The 26,682-nt window shown below is 50.4% G+C and overlaps 2 protein-coding genes across 3 annotated transcripts; both read left to right on the top strand.

Annotated features, from left to right (window-relative positions):
- The first annotated feature begins 756 nt into the window (after nt 1–756).
- On the top strand, nt 757–9,525 carry PCK2 (phosphoenolpyruvate carboxykinase 2, mitochondrial). Its single transcript, XM_025919057.2, has 10 exons — nt 757–990; nt 3,009–3,254; nt 3,708–3,892; nt 3,980–4,183; nt 4,569–4,756; nt 5,064–5,226; nt 5,474–5,692; nt 8,124–8,261; nt 8,542–8,637; nt 8,878–9,525. Exons 1-10 carry the CDS (start codon nt 962–964, stop codon nt 9,330–9,332), a joined length of 1,923 nt encoding a protein of 640 aa, XP_025774842.1. The 5' UTR covers nt 757–961; the 3' UTR covers nt 9,333–9,525.
- An 8,921-nt stretch (nt 9,526–18,446) lies between these two features.
- DCAF11 (DDB1 and CUL4 associated factor 11) lies at nt 18,447–26,202 on the top strand. 2 transcript variants are annotated; one of them, XM_086710091.1, is made up of 15 exons: nt 18,447–18,610; nt 19,248–19,431; nt 20,340–20,467; nt 20,691–20,818; nt 21,096–21,160; nt 21,465–21,565; nt 21,795–21,941; nt 22,155–22,209; nt 22,569–22,637; nt 22,969–23,026; nt 23,125–23,310; nt 23,747–23,900; nt 24,304–24,456; nt 25,730–25,836; nt 25,933–26,202. In XM_086710091.1, exons 1-15 carry the CDS (start codon nt 18,505–18,507, stop codon nt 26,065–26,067), a joined length of 1,776 nt encoding a protein of 591 aa, XP_086566217.1. In that variant the 5' UTR covers nt 18,447–18,504; the 3' UTR covers nt 26,068–26,202. The 2 variants fall into 2 exon arrangements, with proteins under 2 accessions (XP_086566217.1, XP_025775833.1); XM_025920048.2 differs by having other exon boundaries at nt 18,462–18,610; nt 19,087–19,454.
- Nucleotides 26,203–26,682: the final 480 nt, after the last annotated feature.

Raw genomic sequence — 26,682 nt, 5'->3', positions numbered from 1 at the left:
CCTATATGATTTCCTCCATGGACTGAGGAGGTAGTTCCATAAAGGAACATCAGGATGATATTACCAGAAAGGGGGAGTGGATGCTGGGCAGGTGCCTACTACAGGCATGTTGAGTCTCGGGTACTATGGCATTTGGGGTGGTACCCAATGGTATCAAGTTGAAGAGAGATGTCTGGATGGAGACATAACTTGGCAAATTACCTGAGGACTTTATGGTGGTGGTTGGGTGGGACAGACTAGTTCTTCAGGGGAATGTGGAGAGAATAGCCAGGGCAGAGGCCCAAAGAAGAGACTCGGGGGTAGAGAGACGCCATCATTTTATGGGAAGGCAGAAGGGAACCCTCATCAGGGGGAGAAGAAACAGGTATTTAGGAGTTGGGGACCAAGAAAACGTTAGCTTTGGGACCCTGGAAAACAGAAAAACATGGGTCTTACGGTGTCCAGTCCCCAGGAGAAGAGAAAAGACAATGCCCAACCCTCGATTTCTGGACTCCCAGCCTCCGTGGGCCCTCGCCCTGGCCTCCCCCCTCGTTCCTAGCTTGTTTGCCACCCCGTTGTCTCCCAGTCGCTATCTCTCGGGAGCAAGAGTCCTCAAAGTTACATCATGTGCAGGGTGCGAGGCGGAGCGGGGGGCGGAGCCTCGCGGAGGCGGGGAGCCGAGTAGGGGGGCCCAGCTGTCCAATAAGAGAGATGGGTGTGGGGGCTAGGATGCTGGGGGAGGGGAGGTGTCTGGTCCGGTCGGGGCCTGGTGCCCTGGGGGAGCGGCTGTACGGCTAGGGCGTAGAGAGGGTCGCGCGGGCCCAGCGAGGTTCCGCCCCTGCGCCCTCCCGCCCGCCTCCTTTTTAAGCGCCTCCCGCCCAGCCTTCGCTCCCGCTCGCTTAACAGCGCACCCTCTTTCCCCGCCTTCCTTATCTCCCCGGCTCCGCTCGGTTCTCGTGGCCACCCCGCAGCCCCAGGTGCCATGGCCGCTGCGTACCGCCCCGGCCTGCGGTGAGTGAGCCCTAGCCCGGGGCCGACCCGCACCTTCCGCCGCGCTCGCCCCCTCGGGGCTGCCAATGGCGCTCTCCTGCCCGCCAGCCTCCGCCGGCTTTCTCAGCCGAGGAGGAGACGGGCCCGGGGCGAGTGTGTCTCCATCCCCAGCCTCTCCGGCCCGTGTCTCGCGGGAGATCTGGGGCGGCCGCCGCCGCCGCTCCGAGTCTCTCCGCTTCCGTCCCCTCCTCCCCCGTCCCTGCTTTGCTGATCTCTGACCGCGCCGTCTCGATCTGCCACTCACAACTTCCTCCCCTCCTCGCTCGCCCCCACAGAGCCCTGTCTCCTCGTCTCCTCCTTTTCTTTAAGATGTAACTCTTGTGCCCCAGGTGCGATTAGAAGCGCGGTAGGACCCTGGGGTCAAGGGTGCATGAACCCCTGGGGGATTGAGCTCAGAACTCCCCAAAGAAGGCACAAGGTAAACCTCCATTTCCGACCTCCCGCGAACTGGAACCTGGAGGGAAGCCTGGCGCAGCCAAGGGACCTGCGGCCAGGGGAAAGAGGGAAACAAGGTGGAGGAGGGGGACAAGTTGCCTTCAATTCTAATAGGTTGGCTTCGTCCTCTGTCTGGGACGGAAGCTCCTAGGCCCTGCTCCCTTTTCACAGCTTCCTGTCGTTCCTCTGTGGCCTCCCTTCTCCCCAGCATGTGTCCCAAAGTCTGAGCTAACCCCCAAGTCTCTCCCACAGCGGGTTCCTCTTGGCCAGCCCATGTGGGTAGCCTCTGGAGCAGAGGAAAAGGAGAGGGTCCCACTGGTAGAGAGTCAGAGAGGATCACCAGAGACTTCCTGAGCCAGGCCCCCTGTGGGGAGAGGGACCTGCCAGGTCCCGGGAGTCCTCTTCCTCTGCCCCTGAGGCCACACTGGGTTTGAATCCTGCCAGCCCAGGTCCACTCTAGCCAGGTTCCAACTCCCATATCCATGGTCCGAGCTGTCTCCCTTCCCCAGGCTTACAGCCTAAGTTTAACTGAGCTTTCTGCAGTCTGATGTTACCACCTACCACCAACACCCAAAACTCTCTAGGCATTTGACCTCTAAGGGGAGGAACAGGGGCATGCAGTCTGATGTGTGGAGCAGTTTCTGGTGGGCAAGGCCCTGGCATCAGAGAAGGGCAACTTCCCTCTCTTGGCCTTTGCTCTCTCTCTGGGTCACTCCACCCTGGGTCCGGGCCAATCAGAGCAGACCCTGCTTCTCCCTCTCCCAGGGGTGTGAAGGGACAGAGAACAGGGACCCTGCCCTCATGGGAATGGGCATGTACCCCAGCCATTGACATTCCCCAACAGTCAGCATTCCACCCAGCTCAAAGATACCTACCCAATAGCAATATCTTATGCAACCCTTGTTGGCCCAGGTGGGCAGCCCTAGCTCTGATGCCTGGAACCCCAATACCCAGTTACCAACTCTCTGTGCAAGAGCCCTAATTTGGAAACCTGGGACTGTACCATCTCAAAGACTGGGTCCTTTGCTGAGGCTTTCACAGTCTTATACACACCAGAAGAAAAAAGTAAAAGCAGCTGCTTTTTTAACTTATAAAAACTATACTTAAGAATGGAAAGAACAGGGATGAGGGCTTTAACTACCAGACCCATGAAGCTGTCACCAGGGCACAGTTTATCGACACTGGGTCATAGGGCACCTCCTCATTTCCAACCTTGACCAGACAGAGTTAAACGTGGGCATGGGTTAAGACTGCAATAACCTCAGCATGCCGACATATACCCTCCACGCCACCAGGTATGTGCCTTTATGCTCCTTTGGCAATATTCGTCCCTTGCTGACAAGAAAACACCCTCACTGAGACTCATGGAGGCCACAAGGTACATGTGGCCTGAACCTATCCCACACACCTACTCTCACCTGCTCTTCAAGGTGCCTGCGCCAAGACCTGTTTTAGCATGCTCCATGGCAGCCCAAGCTTTCTGTCCCCTTGACTTGCCCATCTTCCATGAGAACACCCAGCCCATTACCTATTTCTTGTCGTAGGCTTAGCCGGCCTGGGCTGAGCCCTTGGGGCTGGTCATCATGGCGCAGCATCCAGACCCTACGAGTACTCAGTGGAGATCTGGGCCAGCTGCCCGCTGGAGTTCGAGACTTTGTGGAGCGCAGTGCCCGCCTGTGCCAACCAGAGGGCATCCACATCTGTGATGGCACCGAGGCTGAGAACACTGCCACACTGGCCCTGCTGGAAAAGCAGGGACTTATCCGAAAGCTCCCCAAGTACAACAACTGGTAAGCCCTGAGCCCTGTGACCCATGGGATGGGAACAGCTTATTGGACAGAGGCCACGTTGGGTTTACCAAGACAAACATCAAATTTAACTAGACCATCCCAATGGAATGAGCAAGAATGGGAGCTCTGGGGGAAACAGAATCAGGAATTAGTGAGATTGGTCTATATTTTTTATGTTAAGGAAAGAAGCTAATACAAATAAAAACCTTTGCTTTTTTTCCCCCCCTCTTCCAAGTTCAGAGTTTTTGCCGAGGGCAGAGGCCTTTAGAAGCCTGGGCCAAAGGAACTACCCCTTAGATGGGACAAAATCTGGAGCAAGCAACTGAGGTGCAAATAGATGGGCAAAAATAAGACCCACAAAAGACGTAGAGTCAAAGTTGGACTTGAAAGATTGGGTCTGGGGATGAGGGAGATCATCTGGCCACGTCTTCCTGATAATCCTTTCTCCCCCAGCTGGCTGGCCCGCACAGACCCCAAGGATGTGGCACGAGTAGAGAGCAAGACAGTGATTGTAACTCCTTCTCAACGGGACACAGTGCCCCTCCCGGCTGGTGGGGCCCGTGGGCAGCTAGGCAACTGGATGTCCCCAGCTGAGTTCCAGCAAGCTGTGGATGAGAGGTTTCCAGGCTGCATGCAGGGTAACCGGGGCAGGGACACAGAAGCAGGGGCACTGAAGATATTAACAGGTTAGCACCCTTCATCCTGGTGGTATTTTTCCTCCATAGGCCGAACCATGTATGTGCTTCCATTCAGCATGGGTCCCGTGGGGTCCCCACTGTCCCGAATCGGAGTGCAGCTCACTGATTCGGCCTACGTGGTGGCAAGCATGCGCATCATGACCCGACTGGGGACGCCTGTGCTTCAGGCCCTGGGAGATGGCAACTTTGTCAAGTGTCTGCACTCTGTGGGCCAGCCCCTGACTGGGCAAGGTGAGCGCCTACCCTGCCTAGGGGAGGCCACAGAGACCTGCTTGCATTCAGAGAAAACCCTCAATCCTACCCATCTGAATTAGTGAAACACCTCATTCCCAAAATCTAAAGCAGCAGTCTGGGCTGGGGCAATGCTGTGTTGGCAGAGCAATTTGCACAAGATTGAGAAAAGTCACTTATCCATGTCCTGTCCCAGAACAGGGACGTAGGAGCTGATAGATACTGGGGGTGTGGGGGGGGGGGGGGTGTTAAGCTACTCATTGGCACCACCACCACTCCTCAGTGTCTCTCCTGCCAATCCCAATACCCTCCAGCTCCTAATGCCCCAGTTCCTCATGCCCCTACCAATAGCCGGCCCCATGACCCCATAACCCATTGTCCCCAGGGGAGCCGGTGAGCCATTGGCCATGCAACCCAGAGAAAACCCTGATTGGCCACGTGCCTGACCAGAGAGAGATCGTCTCCTTCGGCAGCGGCTATGGCGGCAACTCCTTGCTGGGCAAGAAGTGCTTTGCCCTTCGCATCGCCTCTCGGCTGGCCCGGGATGAGGGCTGGCTGGCGGAGCACATGCTGGTGAGGGCCTGGTGAGGACCTAGGCAGCTGCAGGGAGCAGGGCAGGAGTGGGGCCTGGCTGGTCAGCCTCACCTCCCCACCGCCAGGTGCCGGGCCGGTTGGGAGGGACTCTGCCCAAATGACCAAAGCTTTGGCCCCAGGCTGCTGAACATTGAGGGGGCTTCAACTTGCTGCCACACCAGCCCTGTGGCAAGGTGGTGCACCTGTTTAGGCAATAATTATTTGTCCTCCCTGTTAACGCCTAGCTGTCCTTTCTGTGCAGACCATAACTGACCTCCTCTTTGTTCCCTCCCTCCTCGACACGCAGATCCTGGGTATCACCAACCCCGCAGGGAAGAAGCGCTACGTGGCAGCCGCCTTCCCCAGTGCCTGCGGCAAGACTAACCTGGCCATGATGCGGCCAGCACTGCCAGGCTGGAAAGTGGAGTGTGTGGGGGATGACATTGCCTGGATGAGGTTTGACAGTGACGGTGAGAGGCCCATGGATCATACTCAGTTCTGGCTCATACCAGAGCATAGGAGTCTCCCCTTCACTGCTCATGGTGGACCCTGCCCTATACCTCCTGGCAGTCTACCCACCCTAGAGACAGAAGGGCTTTCTCCATAAGATCTGGGGGCCAGCTCAGGGCAAGAGGGAACAGAATCGGACCTTCCATGGATGCACCTCTCAACTCTTACTGGTTGATCCTTCCTTTCCTTCACTTCTGCTCCTGACAGGTCGACTCCGGGCCATCAACCCTGAGAATGGCTTCTTCGGCGTGGCCCCTGGCACCTCTGCCACCACTAATCCCAATGCCATGGCCACAATCCAGAGTAACACTCTTTTCACCAATGTGGCTGAGACCAGTGATGGTGGAGTGTACTGGGAGGGCATTGACCAGCCTCTTCCACCTGGTGTCACTGTGACCTCCTGGCTGGGAAAACCCTGGAAACCTGGTATGTATGATGGGGGAGTTGTGATACAGCCCCTAGGGCTCAGCACCTTGATGACGTAAAAGGCTTCTCCACAACCTGTGGCTGTCCTCCAGGACCTCTGGGAGTCACAGGAAATTATAAATATTCCCGGTTTCTAACCCCAGGTGAGATCTCAGGTCAAGTCCCAACTCCAGGTATTGGCTTTGGGACCTGGCTAAGCTGCTTACCCTCATGAACTTCAATTGCCCCATCAGCTAAATGGAGGCAGTTACCAAAGTACCTATCTTGGCTGTTGGAGAGTTAAATTAAATAACGCATGCAGGAGTGCCGTTGGTTAAGCGTCCGTGTCTTGATTTCGGCTCAGGTCATGATCTCACAGATCGTGAGTTTGAGCCCTGCTTGGGATTCTCTCTCCTCCCTCTCTCTCTGCCCCTTTCCCCCTCAAACTAAATAAATAAACCTTAAGAAATAATAATGCATGCAAAGTGTTCAGCATAGTGCTGAATACATAGGAAATTTTCGGTAACAATAAGCTGGAGCTTTTTTTTTTTTTTAAGTTTATTTGAGAGAGAGAGAGAGAGAACAAGTGGGGAAACACTGAAGCACAGACCCCAAAGCAGGGCTCGAACTCACAAACCCTGAGATCATGACCTGAGCTGAAATCAAGAGTCAGACACTTAACTGAACCATCCAGGTGCCCTTGGAATTTTTTTAAAAAGGAAAGGGAAGGACTGTTTTGAAAATTTTTACACAAGGACTTGGGCTCAAAGCATAGTCCACAAAGTTTGACCCATTAGGGAGGAGGAAGCCTGCCCCTCCCCCTGCCACTTGGCTCCCACCATCCCTTGTATAATAATTATTGTCTAAAGGTCAGCGTTGTTACCCTCACCCTTCTCTATCCCTCTAACACGCACACCCAAATCTTCCAGGCGAAATCAGACCAGCTCTTTAGCCTCTTCTAACAGCTAGTTTCTCAACCCTGTCATCGCCCCTGGTGCCTAGCAGCCCTGCCCCTCCCCCAACCCTGCACTCTGGACCTTCTGCAGTTAGCCCAGAGACCTAAGAATGGAAGCAAAGAAGGGCATGCTGGGGAGGGTGGCCTTGTGGTCACTGAAGCCTACATTCACGTCTTCCAGACTGACCAAGCATTCTCCCTCCTTATCTAATCACCCCTTGCTTTCTCCACCACCATCATTAAGCCCTCCTTGGCCTTCCCACCCAACTGAGAAACCCAAGAAACTTTCATACTTCCCCGAAGACTAGTTCCCCAACCCTTTCATCATCTCTAGATTCACGGGTATAACGAGGGCATGTTGTGCCCAGCTGCTATTCCCAGAATAATACCCTGTGCCAGGGTCCTAAATTGGGGGCTGCTGGAAGTGCAAGAGGCTCTTATATGCAAGTGGAAGCAGGAGCTGGGCAGGTTGGCGGGGGTGGGGGGGGCGCGGCAGGGAGAGATGGGCTGGCTGTAGAACTCCCTTGCCCCCCTTCCCAGGTCTAACCAGCAACCTCCAGCAGAGAAGCTTCTGTGTGCATTTAGGACCCCCATGGTGGTGTTTTATACACATGCCACCGACTTGGTCCCATTCTCTCCCTAGGGACCAAATGTCCTATGCTCCTCAGGTTTCACCTGCCCAGGTTATATGTGAGGTCTTCAAGACATATTGTTCCCTCTGGGTCTAAGGAGACCCAGGGAAATCACCAAAATTCTTCTAGCTTCAAAATCAATTGCTGTTTACATTTTGAAAGCTCAGAAGACCCCATCTTCCTCTATTTGCTGATGGAAAGTCAATTGTCTGAAGTACTCATTGACAGCCTCAGTTTTTGCTTTAGGTTTGAATGTTTGTTTAAATAATAATCCCACAGTGGGGCGCCTGGGTGGTTCAGTTGGTTGGGTGACCAACTTCAGCTCAGGTCATGATCTCACAGTTCGTGGGTTTGAACCTCGCATCAGACTCTGTGCTGACAGCTCAGAGTCTGGAGCCTGCTTCAGAGTCTGTGTCTCCCCCTCTCTCTGCCCCTCCCCTGCTCACGCTCTGTGTCTCTGTCTCTCAATAATAAATAAACATTAAAAAAAATTTTTTTAATCCCATATATAAATCATTGCTGGGATAAAATTTCTGCGAAAACCTTATGCCAAGATCTAAGCCCATTCTCTTGAGCACTGGCCAATGCCAAGTAGCTACAGCTTGGCATAGACAGTAGTGTCCTGCTAAACCCCAATTCCTTGCCCATTCTTTCTCACATAGCACAGCTGGTAGCACCATTATGGATAAATAACCTGATCTTTTGGGAAAGATGTCCTGGCTCCCTTCTCCCTGCTCCTTACCACACAAGGTTGCAGGGAGTTGATGATGCAAACAGAAATTTTGCAAGAGTGCATGCAAATATATGTGTGTGTTGGGGATGGAAAAGCCCTTGGAACTGAAAGTATTTGTATTTCCCCTGCCAGGAGACAAGGAGCCCTGTGCACATCCCAACTCTCGCTTTTGTGCCCCGGCTCGCCAGTGCCCCATCATGGACCCAGCCTGGGAGGCCCCCGAGGGTGTCCCCATTGATGCCATCATCTTTGGAGGCCGCAGACCCAAAGGTAAGCATTGTGTGGGCTCCATGCCTTCTTGGTAAAAGGTCTGTCTCCATCTCAGGGCCTACCTCCCTCTTATACTTAAAGCTCAGCCTAGATTGCCAACTGTAGCTGTCTGTCTCTAGAACTATCCCCTGGAGAATGCAAAATATGGGGAGGCATGGGGTTTGAAAATGGGAAAGCAGAGATACTAGGAGAGAGAGACCAGGAATCAAGATCACCAGGAGGGAGGGGGTGAGGGCCCACAGACAAAAGCTGCCTGTGACCCTGTTCACTGGTGTTCTAGGAGTACCCTTGGTATATGAGGCCTTCAACTGGCGCCACGGGGTATTTGTGGGCAGTGCTATGCGCTCTGAGTCCACTGCTGCGGCTGAACACAAAGGTGAGTGCCATCCCTATACATCCACATGGCTGCTTCTCTCCCTTTCTGAGCCAGACCTTCCTCCCTTCCTCCTGCCTGCCCTTTCCACGGGTCTCTTTTCCCAATCCCTTCTCTTCACCCTACTCTTGAGGATCTTCTGGAGCCACCAACATTTCCCAACTTCCTCCAGCTGGATGCAGGGTGCCCTTCTCTTCTCCAGTTAGGAGGAAGATTCCTTACCCATCCTGCTCCCCTCCCCAGGGAAGGTCATCATGCACGACCCATTTGCCATGCGGCCCTTTTTTGGCTACAACTTTGGGCGCTACCTAGAACACTGGCTGAGCATGGAGGAGCGCAAGGGGGCCCGGCTACCCCGCATCTTCCACGTCAACTGGTTCCGGCGGGATGAGGCGGGCCACTTCCTGTGGCCAGGCTTTGGAGAGAATGCTCGGGTGCTAGACTGGATCTGCCGGCGGCTAGAGGGGGAGGACAGTGCCCGAGAGACGGCCATCGGGCTGGTGCCAAAGGAAGGTGCCTTGGATCTCAGTGGTCTGGGAGCGATAGATACCACACAGCTATTCTCACTCCCCAAAGACTTCTGGGAACAGGAGGTGCGTGACATTCGGAGCTACCTGACAGAGCAAGTCAATCAGGATCTGCCCAAGGAGGTGTTGGCTGAACTGGAGGCCCTGGAGGGACGTGTGCGTAGAATGTGACCTGAGGCTCCAGGCTAGCAGGAGAACACAGCACCCCCCCATCTGTCCCAGCCGCCATCTAGGGATAGGAGAGCCACCAGGCTTGCAGAAAGTATGAGCAATTGGATAGAACTAACATCTGGGTGCCATGAGACCAGGCCACAGGCCTTCTCCAACATGCTAATAATAAGAGATGCTCATTTATTTTACACAACTTTTGTGCTGTTTCATTCCTGCCTGTCTTCACAGGCTTCTCTCTAACACCAATTTCATAGACTTCTTGCAGCTCTCCAAGCAGCCAGCACCCTGGTGCAGCCTGGCCTGGCGCAGCCCGGTGATATCCAGGACCTCTCTCACAGGCAGCGCTACCACTGGGCCATATAAGTGGGAATTTCTGGGAGAAGGCACATCTGCTGTGTGTCCCCAGTTCTTAAAAAGACAGGGGCCTCTACCAGCTACTCCGTATAGCCTCCAGGCCTTAAATTTCTGACCTCCCACTTGGAGACCAGAAGCCTCCCATCCCCAGTGAAGCAGTTCCATTGTCAGTCGTCAAACCTGTTCTTCTTCCTGCTTGACCTGACACTGGGACTCCAAAGCATTCATGAAAGCTCATTCAATATTAAGAGAGCTAACACTTATAGTACCTTCTGTGCGTCAGGTACTGTTCTGAGCACGTTACAAAACAACCCTTTGAAGCAAGTACCACATTACAGATGAAGAAACAAAGGCATACAGAGGTCAAGTAATTGCCCAATCCCACACAGCAAACAGGAGAACCAAGGATAAACAATAACGGCATAGACATCTCTCATAGCAGCATAGACTGGAGAACTATAAGGATTTTAGATGTCCCCTATTCCATGCTTCTCAGACTTAAAAGTGCATATGAATCACCTGGGGATCTTGATAAAATGCGCATTCAGCAGGTCTGGAGTGGCCAGGAGATTATTTTTCTTACAAGCTCCTAATTGATGTTGATGCTGCTGGTCCAGGGACCATAGTTTAAGTAGCAAGGCTTTGGCCTAAATCCTCAGAAATCAGCTTTATAGGAAGACCACAAAGGGAGCGATGATCCTCCATAAATCAGGGGCACTGGCTGAGGGATAACTTCACCTCTGATCTGAATCAGGCTGAGGGCATGTATAAACAGATTGGTAGGATGGAAGTCCACACCCAGAAAATGAGAATAAACTCCAACAAATAAAATGGAGTTTCTGGGAATTGCTGCAAAAGAAGAAACTGGAGGAGGAAACACCAAGTGTTTCATAGAGAACAGCCAATAACCAGCTATCATGTGTAAGCAGAGAAGAAGCTAAGGTCAGAGTGGATCACGTGTTAATGTATAGTTAGTAATGGAGTCTATTATACTTAAAAATATACAGCCAAATCTTCAGCTTCATGAATGGCATGCAATACCTGAGAAAATGATCAGAGGCGGCACAACAGAGATGTTAGGCACACGGTAGAGTCAGGTGCCTCTGGGTTTCTTCATCTGTAAAACCGGGATGTGCCTGCACCTCGGTGTTGTTAGAAGGATTAAAGGTCAGTGGAGCCAGCACTCAGAACTGTTCCTGGCATGGAGTAACCACTGACTGTATGTTAGCTGCTCTCACCTTTCCACTCTATATTGATTAGAGTGTGTCCTGTAAGCCTATGTCATATATTGCTGACGCTACAGTTTAAGAGGAGAGTGAGCAATGCAAATAAAATTTAGAAGAGAAAGAAAATTGGTTTGGAAATAAGTCCCTCCAGGAAAGAGGCAGGGAACTGGGGTTCCAGAGCCCTCCAGGTATCTAAATGCCCAGTGATTTAAAGGTATTAGCCTTAAAAATTATTTTGACAATTAGAATAAAATTAGGCTACATGCCCTGCAGAGAAATGATAAAATGTAGTTAACACACTATTAATTTTTTTTTAAGTTTGTTTATTTTGAGAGAGGGAGAGACAGGCAGAGAAGAAAAGGGAGAGAGAATCCCAAGCCAGCTCAACATTAAGCACAGAGACCAATGCCAGGGCTCCATCTCACTGAACTGTGAGGTTATGACCTGAGCCAAAATCAAGAGTTCGACGCTTAACCAACTGAGCCACTAAGGTGTCCCTAACACATTTTAGTTAATCTTTTTATTTTACTTTAAGTTTTTTATTTATTTAAGTAATGTCTACAGCCACCATGGCGCTTGAATTCACAACCCCAAGATCGAGTCGCATGCTCTTATGACTGAGCCAGCCAGGCATCCCTCATCTTTTTATTTTACGTTAAAACACAGATACAGAAAACCATGAAAAACAAAGGTATAGCTTAATAAACTAACAGAAAGTGAACACTTGTAAACCATCATCCAGAGAAAAAAACAGAACTTTGCAGACACCCAAAGCCCAGCCACCCCCTCCCTACATTCTTCACCTTCATCATAGCCCCTCCTTCCTGGCATAGATGGATATTGTGATGCATGATAATTATGTCCTTTAAGTTTATTTTTGTAGTTTTATCACCCAAGTGTGGATCTGTAGACATTATGGTTCAGCTTTGCCCATTTTTAAGAATTTCATATGCCTTTTAAGTCTCAATCTATAAGTTCCCCCTCCATTCCTTTCTTTTCCCTTAATTTAATCATTGAAGCATCCAGATCTAGATGCTTAATGCCTAGATTCATTAATTTACCAGGGATTTCAAGACAGCTATATTCAAACTGTCATAATTGTTGGAAGTTTTAAAAAGGACACTCCCTTTATATTCTATTTCATTACCTCGAGGTATAGTTTATAGAGAAGCAACAAAGTAACTGATTGTTTTCCTTTATTTACCATCTCCAATATGATTTAATTTTCTATCATCCTGCAAAAGGGCAAACAATTAGTTACTTACACACACACACATACACCATTATGAACTCATGGATTTAAACATACTTAATGTTTATGAAGTTACCCTTTTATTTTTTTTTAAGCTTTATTTATTTTTGAGGGAGAGAGAGAGAGAGAAAGAGCGTGAGCGGGGGAGGAACAGAGTGAGAGGGAGAGACAGAATTTGAAGCAGGCTCCAGGCTCTGAGCTGTCAGCACAGAGCCCGACGAAGGGCTCAAACTCATGAACCCCAAGATCATGACCTGAGCCAAAGGTGGACACTTAACCGACTGAGCCACCCAGGCGCCCCAATGAAGTTACCCTTTTAGTGCTCAAATTATCCCATCTTTGGCCATGAGAACTTGGCTCCTGAGTCCTTTTTTTTTTTTTTTTAAGTTTATTTATTTTTGAGAGAGAGCAAGTGGGGGATGGGCAGAGAGAAGAGGCCAACACAGGGCTCAAATCCATGAACCGTGAAATCATGACCTGAGCCAAAATCAAGAGTTGAATGCTTAACCGACCAAGCCACTGAGTCCTTTTGACATTACCCTGATAGTGTTTGCTGTCTTCTTGCTATCTGGTAAGATAAGCTGTTCCGTGTTTGTCTCGTACATTTTTTGCCCCAGACCTGGAATCAGCCATTTCTTTAAACTCTGGTGGCTTTCCATGGGAAATGGCATTTTAAGATCTACTACTGGTGGGGCGCCTGGGTGGCTCAGTCGGTTGAGCGTCCGACTTCGGCTCAGGTCATGATCTCAGGGTTTGTGGGTTCAAGCCCCGCCTCAGGCTCTGTGCTGGCAGCTCGGAGCCTGGAGCCCGCTTTGGATTCTGTGTCTCCCTCTCTCTCTCTGCCCCTCCCCCACTCATTCTCTCTCACTCAAAAATAAATAAAATATTAAAATTTGTTTTTCAACGTTTTATTTATTTTTGGGACAGAGAGAGACAGAGCATGAACGGGGGAGGGGCAGAGAGAGAGGGAGACACAGAATCGGAAACAGGCTCCAGGCTCTGAGCCATCAGCCCAGAGCCTGACGCGGGGCTCGAACTCACGGACCGCGAGATCGTAACCTGGCTGAAGTCGGACGCTTAACCGACTGCGCCACCCAGGCGCCCCAATAAATAAAATATTAAAAAAAAAAAAAGATCTACTACTCGATTGGTCATTGTTTCTAGATCTTTTCAACAGATATAGTAAGATAAAACACTTCATGAGTTCATACTGATAGTTCCTATTCAAATTCCTGGCTAAAGAAAGGGTTTTTAGCTTCTGTATCACATCTGTACCTCCTCTCTGCCACACAAAAATTTCTGATTAACAAGGTCACAGGACATGAGAGTATTAGAAATCCCATAATTACTCAATTGCTTTTTGGTCAACAGAATTTAAATCCTAGGTAAATTAACATACTTCCCCTTTCCTTCTACACAGAATGCTACAAGAAGATAATGTAATCAGTCGTTTCGGAAGACAACTTTCCCTTGTGTAGCCCAGAGCTGAACACGTGTCCAAGAAACTCTGCAGTTGCCAGCCTGCAAGGTGGGGTGGGGGAGAGGGAGGCCAGGGTTAGCCAGAAAAGAAAAATCTGCTCCCCTCCTCTCCTCTCTAGCCCAGCCTGCCCTCTAGTGGGGATGCTAATGAACAGGAAATAGCGCAAGGCAGGTCACAAAGAAAGTCAATTAGCTGACATTTACTTAGCAATCACTAGAACAAGTCCTAAAATGGGTGCTGAAGGTAGAAAAGTTCTCTGTGGCATTAAGCGGCTTCAAGTGTGGCTGGGAAAACACGAAGCTGCCCAATGAAGTGCCCAAGCACTTCACAAAATGTCACCAAGCAACATACCAAATTTCAAAATCATGAGAGGGAAAGCCAATAGTTTCTCAAAATGACTTAATTATTTTAAAAGAAATGGTATATTTCTTTCAATGGAACACATAGCATATCCTAAGACATAAATGTCCATATGCATTTAAAAGGTATTATAAAGGGCGCCTGGGTGGCTCAGTCAGTTGAGCCTCCAACTCTTTGATTTTGGTTCAGGTCATGATCACAGGGTCATAGGGTAGAGCCTTGAGTCCAGCTCCCACTGAGCGTGGTGCCTGCCTAAGATTCTCTCTTTCCCTCTGCCCCTCTCCCCCACTCGCACGCTCTCTCTAAAATAAAAAATAAAGGTATTGTAAGTCACAAGTGACAATTACATTCAAAAGCTTAATATTTACATACAAAAATCAATCGGGGCACCTGGGTGGCTCAGTTGGTTATGGTTTTGGCTCAGGTCATGATCTCACGGTTTGTGAATTCCAGCCTTCCAGCCGTGTCAAGCTCTGTGCTGACAGCGCCAAGTCTTCTCGAGATTCTGTCTCCCTCTCTCTGCCCCTCCCCCACTCAGGCGCCCGCACGAGCTCTCTCTCTCTCCAAATAAACTAAAAAAAATCTATCAATGGATCCAGAGATAAAATCCTATATCCTTTAGTATTTGACTTAATTTTTTTAATGTTTGTTTATTTTTGAGAGAGAGACAGAGCACGAGCGGGGGAGGGGCAGAGAGAGGGGGGAGACACAGAATTTGAAGCAGGCTCCAGGCTCTGAGCTGTCAGTACAGAGCCAGATGCAGGGCTCGAACTCAGGAACTGTGGCATCATGATCTGAGCCAAAATCAGACACTTAACCGACTGAGCCACCCAGGCGGCTTTTTTAAAGATTTATTTATTTTATTTATGTAATCTCTACACCCAATGTGGGGTTTGAACTCACAACCCCAAGATCAAGACTCACATGCTCTTCTGACTGAGCCAGCCAGGCACCTCTGACTTAATATTAAGACTTAGTTTGGTCACAGAATCTCAGATTTTTTTAAATGTTTATTTATTAAAAAAATTTTTTTATATTGTTTATTTATCTTCAAGAGAGAGTGAGAGACAGAGCTCAAGCAGGGGAGGGGCAGAGAGGAAGGGAGACACAGAATCTGAAGCAGGCTCCATGCTCCGAGCTGTCAGCACAGAGCCCAACGTGGGGCTCGAACTCAAGAACCGCGAGATTATGACCTGAGCTGAAGCTGGATGCTCAACCGACTGAGCCACCCAGGCGCCCCTATTTATTTTTGAGAGAGAAAGAAAGCACAGGGGAGGGGCAGAGAAAAAAGGAGATAGAGGATCCAAAGCAGGCTCTGTGCTGACAGCAGAGCCCAATGAAGAGCTCAAACTCGGGAGCCACAAGGTCATGACCTGAGCTGAAGTCAGCCACTTAACCAACTGAGCTACCCAGGCACCCCTCAAATTTTTTTTTTAATATTTAACATGACTTTTAATGCTTTGTTCAATAATGTACAAGTTCTGTATTAAAAAAAATTTTTAATGTTTATTTTTGAGACAGAGACAAAGTGCCCCACAGTTAGGTTTTTTTAAAAGATGGTATTCCAAGGCACCTGGGTGGCTCAGTTGGTGAAGCATCAACTTTGACTCTGGTAATGACCTCTGAGTCCATGGGTTCCAGCCCTGATTTGGGCTCTGTGCTGATAGCTCAGGGCCTGGAGCCTACTTTGGATTCTTTGTCTCCCTCTCTCTCTGCCCCTCCCTCCCTCTAAAAAATAAACATTAAAAAAAAAACAAACAAAAAAACACAAACCTGGGGCACCTGAGTGGCTCGAGCATCTGACTTTGGCTCAGGTCATGATCTCATGGTTGGTGGGTTCGAGCCCCACATCATCAGCCTGTCAGCACAGAGCCCACTTTTGGATCCTCTGTCCTCCTTTCTCTGCCCCTCCCCACTTGCACTTTGCCAAAAAAAAAAAAAAAAAAAAAAAAAAAAATTTAAAAAACACTTAACAATATAACTTGCACAATTTCCCATAGCAAAAAAAAAAAAAGACTACATCATTTTAATGACTACCTGATATTTCTGTGTCTACCACATGGAGCATAATTTGCTTAACCAATATACTCCCATATTACAGTATATTTAGACTATTTTGTTTCCAGTGTTTTACTATTATCATTAATTGATGTGTTGAACATATCCTTTTTTAAATTAATTTATTTTTGAGAGAGAGCAAGCAAGCAGGGGAGGAGCAGAGAGAGGGAGAGAGAGAATCCCAAGCAGGGTCCATGTCAGCACAGAGCCCAAAGTGGGGAGCCGAAATCAAGAGTACAGACTCAGAGCGCCTGGGTGGCTCAGTCAGTTAAGCATCTGGCTTCAGCTCAGGTCATGATCTCACAGTTTGTGGGTTTGAGCCCTGCATGGGGCTCTGTGCTGGTTCTGTGTCTCCCGCTCTCTCTGCCCCTCCCCTGCTCATGCTCTGTCTCTGTCTTTCAAAAGTAAATAAATGTTTAAAAATATTTTTTAAAAGAGTACGGACTCTTTTTTTTTTTAATGTTTATTTTTGAGAGAGACAGAGTGTGAGCGGGCGAGGGGCAGAGAGAGACAGAATCAGAAGAAGCCTCCGGGCTCTGAACTGTCAGCACAGAGCCAGATGCAGGGCTCAAACCTACGGATGGGAGATCATGACCTGAGCCAGAAGTCCTTTGCTTAACCAACTGAGCCACCCAAGCGCCCCAAGAGTATGGACTTAACTGATTGAGCCACCCAGGCAGCCCAAACATACATCTTAAGGCTAGATTTAGCATATAGGTCCCAGCTAGATTCCTGTAAGTGGTACCATTGGGTCAGGAGGAAGGGAGTCTACAAAGTTTCCCCCAGGTAAGAAATTCTCCTGGGAAGGTGCAAAGGTGGAAACAGCACAGAATTTATGGGCATATTGCTTGGCAGAAGTTACAGTAAAAAGGCCAATAAAAAAATAAGACAACCAGATTTGGAAGTTTGTATCTGAAACAATAAACAAAAGTGAACCACTTGTAGGTTCTTTGGAACTAAATGCTATCAGAGAAAAACACTTCCAGCAGATCAAATAGGGGAGGCATGAAGTAATGAAATTTTGATTTAGGGTGGTGACGGTGAAAACACCTTCAACTAATCTTTAAGACTTGAAGAACTGTATTAAAAGGGCAAACAGAAAATAAATTCTTCTTTTAATGATTTCAGATTTTCCAGGCTGAACAGCCCAGAAACGACAGAATCCTAAGGTCTCAATAAACGTTACAGGGAAACTGTTAGTAAGCTACCTGACAATCAGAGATGGGGGACCGGCAGAATCTACTACATAATTAGTACAGCCCACAGCAAGATGAAAGTGCGAGGTGCTTGTTCAAAAAGCAGGCATTTCAGTCGGCGAGAGCAGACCATTAAACCAAGAGTAGGGTCCAGTACAGAACGCACGCCCGTTAAGATGACGGCTCTAGCGACCAGAAACGATAAGCCTGCATCTAGCGGTCTAAAGACCTAGAGGCGTCCTCGGGTCTGACCACACCCATTCCTGACCTCAGGGGCCCAGGGAGAGTTAACACTTATAAAAGAGCGCGGACTAGAGGCGCTGAAGTGCAGCTTGGACCCCGGACCTTTGCACTTGGCGCGGCAAGGACACTCGACTTCCAGCCTGGGAGAAGATCCCGAGACGTAGCACGTCCTGGCCTTGGACTCAGCGGCTTACTCATAAACCCGGAGGAAGGGTAGGAGGCGGCGCTCGTGCACTCGCCGGACTCCCAGAGCGGAGGCGGCACGCCGGGGACCTAGGGTCTAGGGAAGGTCTGCAAATCCCGGAGAGCCGAGAGGCTTCCAAGGGGAACAGACGGAACCGGAAAGGCCCCTAGAAACCCACGGGTGTGTTAGGGAGCGTCTGCAAAGACCGCTAAGGGAAGCCAGGAGTCATCTGAAAAGTTGCCAAAGCAACTAAAGGGTGGTCTAGAAAGGGTAGTCCCCACAAAACAAGGCTTCCGGAAGCTAAACCCGGAAGCGAGGGTGTGGAGGCCTAGATCCCCTTGTGTGACGTGATCACACCCCAAAGGCACCGGTCACCCCTTAGGGCCGGGCTGACTGAAGCTACAGCCAGCAAAATAAGGCTGGAGCCGGGTCGGGAGGAAGGCGAAAGGGAGGCCCTTAGAGATCGTCTGAAAATTGCGAAGGCAAAAGAACTTTAGGGGCCGACGGCAAATTATCCCTCGGTAAGACACCTCTAGGTAGCGAACCACCAATTTATTGCAAGCCCCGCCCCTCACCCATCAAGCCTAGTTCCGTTGTCTCCGAATCAGGAAGTAGCCGGTTCCCCACTACTCCTCCCAAGGAAGAGCGAACGCCCCACCTCGGTCGCGCGCTTTTCCTCCCCTCCCACCCTTCACGCACTTTCTCCCGCCCACCTGTCAATCACCGTGCTCAGCTGTCCAGTTGGCGGGCCAAGGGGGCGGGGCCGTCAGGGGCAACGCGTGACGTCTGCAGTCCTCCGGCCGGGAAGCCAGGAGATGCATGACGGAGGAGGCGCGTGACGGAGGAGCAGTTGGCCAACGCTGCGGCCGCAGTCGGTGTAAACAAGGCCTCGCGCCGCTGCGGGTCCTGCGACCGCTCCTGGCTGGTGGGTGGTTTCGCGCGCGGCAGTAACCGCCGGCTTCAGTGGGAGGGGCTTCTCGGCTTCTCCCTGCCTCCCCCACTTGGCGTACACACCCCCAGCACACCACGTGGGCGTGAGGCGAGGAAGGAAGGGGTGTTAGGCTGAATTCTAACTTCATTGGTTGTCGCTGCTGCCGGCTTTCGCAAAGAAGCGCTCTGATTGGTCGGTAAGGGGGGCGTCGGGGGTCTCAGAGCCTTAAGGCTTCTGATTGGTTACATGAGATAAGCTAATGAGGCGCTTTCTTCCGCGAGGGGTTTTGATTGGTCAGCCAGAGAGATTACCTGGGAATTCACCCACCTACTCCCCCCAGGGACTTTGATAGGTGAGTTTGAGGTAGAAAACTGAGAAATTCCTCTTCAAAGGATTCTCATTGGTGAGCTAGGGTAGCTCCTTAGACTTCACTCTCTGATTTTTTTTTTTTTTTTTTTTTTGCTTCACAGGATTGGGGAAGGTTTGTGGTCCTGAAGCCTTGGGAGTTGTCACAGGCTAAAGAGAAGGGATCTCAGGCCCTAGGAAGGGTCGCCCTCCTAGAGATAGCTACCGCTCTATCTCAGGAGACACTGGTGTTTCTAGAGCAGGCTTTGCTTTCATCAAACCCAAGGAGGTGACACGAGGAGTCCCTGCACAGGACCTAATGATGCTGTGATCAGAAGATGGGATCACGGAACAGCAGTAGCGCAGGAACTGGGTCCGGAGACCCCTCCGAGGGCTTGCCCCGAAGAGGGGCTAGCCTGCGTCGGAGTGAGGAAGAGGAAGAGGAGGATGAAGATGTGGATCTGGCCCAGGTACTGGCCTATCTCCTCCGCAGGTAACTTACCCTCTGATGTGTCCCCACCAGGGACCACCACAGTCCCTTGATCCCAACTCCAGGCAGTGAAGTTAAAGAGGATAGGGAATGGGATTAGCCCAGACCAGCTGTTCTGTTTGAGCTTCCCTTCTGGACATTCATGGCACTCATCTCAATACACAACAAGAGTAGTTCTTAATTAGGGAGGGTCACGAAGACAAACTCACTTCTGTGTTTGAGGGAACTGTTCAGGGGAGCCTCTCTAGCTGTTTCTACACAAATGTAAGCTATTTTCCAAGTAAGTAAAAAATAAAATGAAAATGGGGCCCTGATGGAAGAGGAGTGATGTGAGGGGTAAAGAGAAGAGCTGGGGAGGTGGGTGTTCAACTTCTGTGAAGTTATTGACATGTGATATGAGGCCATGTGGACTTACTTGAAAAACAAGTTTAAATTAACCTAACTCTAACCCTGTTCTTGAGGAAAGAATGCTTTGAGGAAATTGACCACCAGCACTTAACCAAAAAGGTTTGCCACTGGCTTTGTTGTTTAGCTGTAGCTCCTTGGGAAGAAGACAAGCCTGGGGATCCCTTTAGTTCTATTCTGGACTCCTCAGGCAAGAGGCTCAGAAGGAAATGCTCTTAAAACTTTTAGCTCTCTAGGAAGTCAGTTTAGTAGGTTTGTCAACATCCACGGAATGTTGCGGTTCTCCGCTCCTGCTGTAAGCATGAAGATTCGTTTCCTACTGTATCTTATAGGAGACTGAAAATTACAGCCAAGGTCTAGTCAGCCTCAAACTTCAAAACAGGGACAGTGTAGGGTTTGAGTAGTAGGTGGATAGCCACTGACTCTGAATTTGGTTGGTTTGGGGAAGGGATCCTCCCTTTTATCATGGGCATCTCTCCATAGAGGCCAAGTGAGGTTGGTGCAGGGAGGAGGTGCAGCAAATTTACAACTCATCCAGGCCCTCTCAGACTCGGAGGAAGAGCATGACAGTGCCTGGGATGGCCGTCTTGGGGACCGATACAACCCACCTGGTAAGAGGAAAGGCAGACTGAAACCCTAACATTGGAAGACTTTCATTAGAAAATCCTTTTTCTTTTTTTTTTGTAAGAACATATGTTAAACTGAAATAAGATGAGATAACTCAGGGAACGAGGGAGCCTTCACAGCTGTAGTATATTCGGCCACATTGAGTGGGCTGGAGCACAGTTCTGCAGCTGCAAAACCTAGGATGAAACTTCTCCTTGACACTCACAGTGGACGCAACTCCTGACACCCGGGAGCTGGAATGCAATGAGATCAAGACACAAGTGGAATTGGCCACAGGGCGGCTGGGGCTTAGACGGGCAGCCCGGGAGCACAGCTTTCCTCAAATGCTGCACCAGGTAGGCCTCTCAACCTCCACCCAGCCTGGCAGCAGGCCTCCTGAGGTAGCCAGAAGCTCTGTCTGCCCCAGAGAAGAGGGAAATAAACTTTCCAAGGAAGCCTCAAGTGCTGGAGCTGGAGACTTCTTAGCCAGTCTACGTCGGAGTTTGGTGGGACACACTAGTGTGTGTGGTGTCTATTTCTGTAGCAAGAGCAATCTCTTTGGAGGAGGGGGCTTGGTGTGGCTGCAGTGGCCCTCTGTTTGTGCTAGCAATATTCCCCAATCCCTTCCTTTAGAGAGAACGGGGCCTCTGCCACCGGGGAAGCTTCTCCCTTGGAGAACGGTCTCGAATGATGTCTCAGTGAGTATGGGGCTTGGTGGAGAGACTCTAAGGGCCAGATAGGTTTTATCCCCTAAACTTTGAAGGGACAGGTATAAAAGGATGGTCAGGGATATTAAAGTTAAATGGGGTCAAAGTTTGAGAGTAAACAAACTGGAAAAGCGTAGGAACTGAGAAGACAAACGAATGTAAGAACAGGGATTATACCCCAGGCCAAAAGGGAGGTTCGCCCTTGTACTCACATCCAGCTCTGTTAGGATTCTGCTAACCGGGATAATCCTCATCCTCAGCAACCTTTACCTTCACTTTCCCTCTCCCTCCCCAGCTTCTTGCCCAACGATCTGGGTTTCACTGATACCTACTCTCAGAAAGCTTTCTGTGGCATCTACAGCAAAGATGGTCAGATCTTCATGTCTGCTTGCCAAGGTACCAGTCCCTGGTCCTACGAACTACCCTGAAACAAGGAATATACCCCCTGACTGAGGCTAGAAAGCCCCAGATTGAGGGAACGCTGACCCTGGGTTAGGATGCTTAGCCAGAACACATTCCCCATGATCAAGGGAAGATTCCACAGATGTACAGAGAAGGAGAGGTCAGATCTAGAGAGGATGCAAGAAGAGGGTTCCCTAATTCTGCCTGATCCCCACTTACCCAGACCAGACAATCCGACTGTATGACTGCCGGTATGGCCGCTTTCATAAATTCAAGAGCATCAAGGCCCGGGATGTAGGCTGGAGCGTACTGGACGTGGCCTTCACCCCTGATGGGAACCACTTCCTATATTCCAGCTGGTCTGATTACAGTGAGTATGCCCCAGACTTCTAGTGGCTCTCCAGCCCAGGACCCGAGGTCTCCCAAATGCCCACGTCCATTGTGCCAGGACTTTATCCCTTCTCCTGGGAGGATCACTCCCAGGGTCTGACATCCTTGCCCTTTGTTCCATCTCCTGCCCAGCTTCACTTCCACCCTCCTTCCCCCAGCTCTGAAAGATTCTTGTCTCTCTTGCCTTTCTTAGTTCATATCTGCAACATCTACGGGGAGGGAGACACACACACTGCCCTGGATCTAAGGTACTGGCTTCCCTCCTTGGGCAGACTCATCAGAAACTTCTCAAGAGGAAGGCTCTCCAGGAGCAAACCTCCTGAACTGGAACTCCTGCTTAGAGGGAGAAAGTACACTGGTTGCAAGTGTCTCTGTGCGGATTCCTGGGAGGGAAGCGCCCATCCTTTTCAGCCAGAGAACCAGGGTAAAACAGATGGTTGCGGGATTATTTCCGCGTCCTCACTGAGGTGATCCACATCCTGGCATGCATTAGCCGGACTTCCTTTTCCCCTTAGAAGTGTGCCTTACAATCCTCATCAGATTCTGTGCAGATCAACAAAGGCTGAGGGGAGTCCACTTAACCCAGTTCCTTCTATGCTCTTTTCAGGCCAGATGAGCGTCGCTTTGCTGTCTTTTCCATCGCTGTCTCCTCAGATGGACGGGAAGTGTTAGGAGGGTGAGTATTTGTAGGGGATGCACTCCTCAATTAATGAGGTAGGAGTTCTCCCAGAGACTGTACTGGACCCCACTATGGAGAAACAACCAGCCCTTCTCCAAGGTCAGGGTTTACGAGTTGCTTCACCTCTTGCTCACTGTTTCCCCAGCGTGAGATGGGACGTCTCAAACCTGCTTGCAAAAACACAACTAACTTTTTTCCCACCTCCTGTGTAAGAAGAGACCAGGGCTTGCCCCTCAGCAGGACTTTGCAACAGGGACTCTCTAGAGCATACACAGCATAAGTCCTCTCACTTCTGGCTCCAGGACCCTCTTTATCCCTTCCCTTTCAGGGCCAATGATGGCTGCCTATACGTCTTTGATCGAGAACAGAACCGGCGCACCCTTCAGGTAATGTCCTTGAAACTTAGAGCCTCTGCTTCCTGGTCTTTGGCCTATTAGAAGACCTAGAAAGAGGTCCTAGGTGTTCTGGCTTCCTTCTTCGCTAGATTGAGTCCCATGAGGATGATGTGAATGCAGTGGCCTTTGCTGACATAAGCTCCCAAATCCTGTTCTCTGGGGGTGATGATGCCATCTGCAAAGTGTGGGATCGACGCACCATGCGGGAGGATGACCCTAAGCCCGTGGGTGCACTGGCTGGACACCAGGACGGCATCACCTTCATTGACAGCAAGGTGGGCAGGGAAGCAGAACCGCACAGCCAGGTTATAGTTGTCAAAGTGGACTGGCATGGAAACTCACCAAGCTCCTTGTTAGCTAAGGTTTGCAAGAGCTGGAGTTTAGGGAAGGGTCTTAAGCCGAGAAACATGGGCTCCATCTGTATTCACCAGTCCTCAAGGAGCAGGGCAGGGCTTTCTGTGGAAGGAAAGAAGACAATTAATCCAGGATAGAATAGGAGGCCCAGCCAGTCCCTGGGCAAAGAAGGGGAAAGCTAGCCAGGGGGTGGGATCTGTGGTAGAATACCAATGGTGAGCTCACCTGGATGAAGAAAGAGGCAAGCTAAGTCAAAGGACTGACATTCTTCCCCCTCACCTGGAGAAGCAGAGCTGGACTGACAGACCCCGATATTTGCAAACTCTGACACCTTGTTCCCCATCTGGGGATTCACAGGGTGATGCCCGGTATCTCATCTCCAACTCCAAAGACCAGACCATCAAGCTCTGGGATATCCGACGCTTTTCTAGTCGGGAAGGTATGGAAGCCTCACGGCAGGCTGCCACACAGCAAAACTGGGACTACCGCTGGCAGCAGGTACCCAAAAAAGGTGAGAGTGGAAGGTAGAACCTGAGATCTGGAGAATAAAGAGTCAGGGGTGGTAGTTAAAATAATTAACCCCTGGTAAGGCCTGGCATAGGCACAGTGGATGTGACCGTAGCCTGGGTCCCTCTCCCCAACTCCCTCTTGCTAGACATGAAGTCTTTGCTGAACTCTGGGGAGAGTTGGGGTTCCCGGGGTTGGGGCTCACTCAGAAACAACCAATACAAAAAGTATTTCAGTATCTTCACAACCAGCATGCTGAGCCATATTGGTGAACATTAGGTGGGGAAGGAGCCACCAGTCGGATACTGGAAAGGCAGTTATCTGTAAGCATCAGTCTTTGCTGAGGACTGATGATACAGGAGAATCCAGACTCCCTAACCTAGGGCTCTCCATGCATCCCTACCCAGCCTGGCGGAAACTGAAACTTCCAGGAGACAGCTCCTTGATGACCTACCGGGGCCATGGGGTGCTGCATACCCTTATCCGTTGCCGATTCTCCCCCACCCATAGCACCGGCCAGCAGTTCATCTACAGTGGCTGCTCTACTGGCAAAGTTGTCGGTAAGGATTGTGTCAGAAGAGGGGGCCTTGGGAAAGGCAGGAATATTTCTCTGGCATTTCACCTGTTACCAGTAACCACCTTAAATGTCTTGATGGTGACTATAAGTGAGATTTAATTCAGTTTGGAGCAGGTTAGGCTTAGGGAAGTAGAAAACATTGTATTCACTAGCACTTTTTTTTTTTTAAGAGAGAGTACAAGTGTGGAAGGGGCAGAGGGAGAGGGAGAAAGAGAATCTCCAGCAGGCTCCACGCCCAGCGTGAGCCAGACGCAGGCTCAATCCCATGACCCTGGAATCATGACGTGAGCCGAAATCAAAAGTCAGACGCTTAACCGACTGAGCCACCCAGACACCCTAACATGTTAAATTAGGAAAAGGAACATAGGGGCACCTGAGTGGCTTAGTCAGTTAAGCGTCTGACTTTCGATTTCGGCTCAGGTCATGATCTCATGGTTCGTGAGTTTGAGCCCCACGTCAGGCTCTGTGCTGACAGCTCGGAGCCTCGAGCCTGCTTCAGCTTCTGTGTCTCCCTCTCTCTCTACCCCTGCCCACTCACCTTCTGTTTCTCTCAAAACAAATAAACATTAAAAGAAGGAACATAGGCTTCTATTTAGTAAATATAATAATAGATTGCCAAAAATATACTTAGTTCTATTTTTTTAGCCTGTCAAGGAAAGAAAGAGATTGCAGATGAAAAGCCGGGGGGGGGGGGGTGGGGCACGGAAATGGAGGGCAGGGACAAATAGGATGACACAAGAAGACAAGCTCATAGTAAAGGACATGCAGTCATTAAAGCAGAAAGTGTGCAGAAAGACACAAATACATGTACAGCTATGAGGAGCCTAAGACAGTGCCATACCTAGGGAGGCACTCGGGCCCACTCAGAAAGGAAGATGCACCCCTGTCCAGAAGACTCCAAAAGACTGGGGTGTCTGTGCAGATAGCCCATTGTTCACTTTTGTTGTGCCTTCCATATCTTATGGGTTTCATAGAAAATTGTTGTAAAGAGCTTTAAAGCCACATTACATTTTCTTAACTTTGACCCTGTGAAGTTTAGGTAAGGGCCAGGGAGAGGTATCCAAGCTCTGCCAGACCACACACTCAAGCCGAGGTAGGGAAAAGAAAGAGAAATTACATCATCCTCTGGTGTGGGCTTTGCTCCCTGTGAAAGTGGGGAAATTGCCCTAGAGGTAAGCAGTACTGTTCAGGAACTGTGAGGGGTATTTAGAAGGTACTCTGGCAGCCCTGTCTCCACTCTGACCTTCCCTGGACAGTGTACGACCTCCTCAGCGGCCACATCGTGAAGAAGCTGACCAACCACAAGGCCTGCGTGCGTGACGTCAGCTGGCACCCCTTTGAGGAAAAGATTGTCAGCAGTTCGGTGAGGTGGCAGGGGTTGGGGGGGCCAGTGCATGTCTGGGACTTGGACCTAGGCAGGGCAGCACCCCCTGACTACTTGCCACCTTCTGCCCTGCAGTGGGATGGGAACCTGCGTCTCTGGCAGTACCGCCAGGCCGAGTACTTCCAGGACGACATGCCAGAATCTGAGGAGCCCCTCAGCGCCCCTGCCCCAGTGCCCCACCCCTCTGCAGCCTTTTCCTCACCCCAGTAGACCTGATCTCCAGCCCCATACACCGGTGAGCCTCTTCCAAGCTCTCTGCCTCCTCCCTTCTGGGAGATCTGTGGGGGAATCCCTGGCATTGGATGGGGAGGAGCACAAGCCCAGGCTTTGGGGCCCTAGCTGAGCCCTAGAAGGGCCTCCCCAAGGGGCAGAGTAACTCTGTCTCCTCATGTGCTCACACCCAGTGGCTTGGGTGTCTATCTCTGGCCAGGGTTTGGCAGGACTGCCATTATCTGGGGTGTGGCCTTTGTCAGCAGGAGAACTGTCCTGAGTGTTTTTAATCATGTTTGGATGTTAAGTGTTAGCTCCTAGAATAGATGCCCGGGGCCAGGTCTGAACTGAGCTGTCAGCCAGACCCTTCCCTGGCCTTCATGTTGAGGATTAGACTGGCCAATCCGAGGGCCAGGCATCCTGGCCCTTCTTCCAGAGGTCCTGAAGGCTAGAGCTCTAGCCGTTTAGGGGAGGGTGGGATGAGTAAGGCATATCATTAGCACCCTCCTGGGTGGGAATTAGATCTTCTCTCTCTCTGTCTGGGTCTTTGGGGTGGGACAGGTTGTGGTGTGAGAGGCTCCATGTGGCCCCACACAGGGCAGGCCCTCCCTTCCC

Source organism: Puma concolor, chromosome B3 (genome assembly GCF_028749965.1).
Source record: "Puma concolor isolate L17-30 chromosome B3, mPumCon1.1.hap2, whole genome shotgun sequence".
In the NCBI taxonomy this organism is placed as follows: Eukaryota; Metazoa; Chordata; class Mammalia; order Carnivora; family Felidae; genus Puma; species Puma concolor.
The sequence above is the reverse complement of the archived record's forward strand: the minus strand, read 5'-3'. Positions and strand labels throughout refer to the sequence as shown.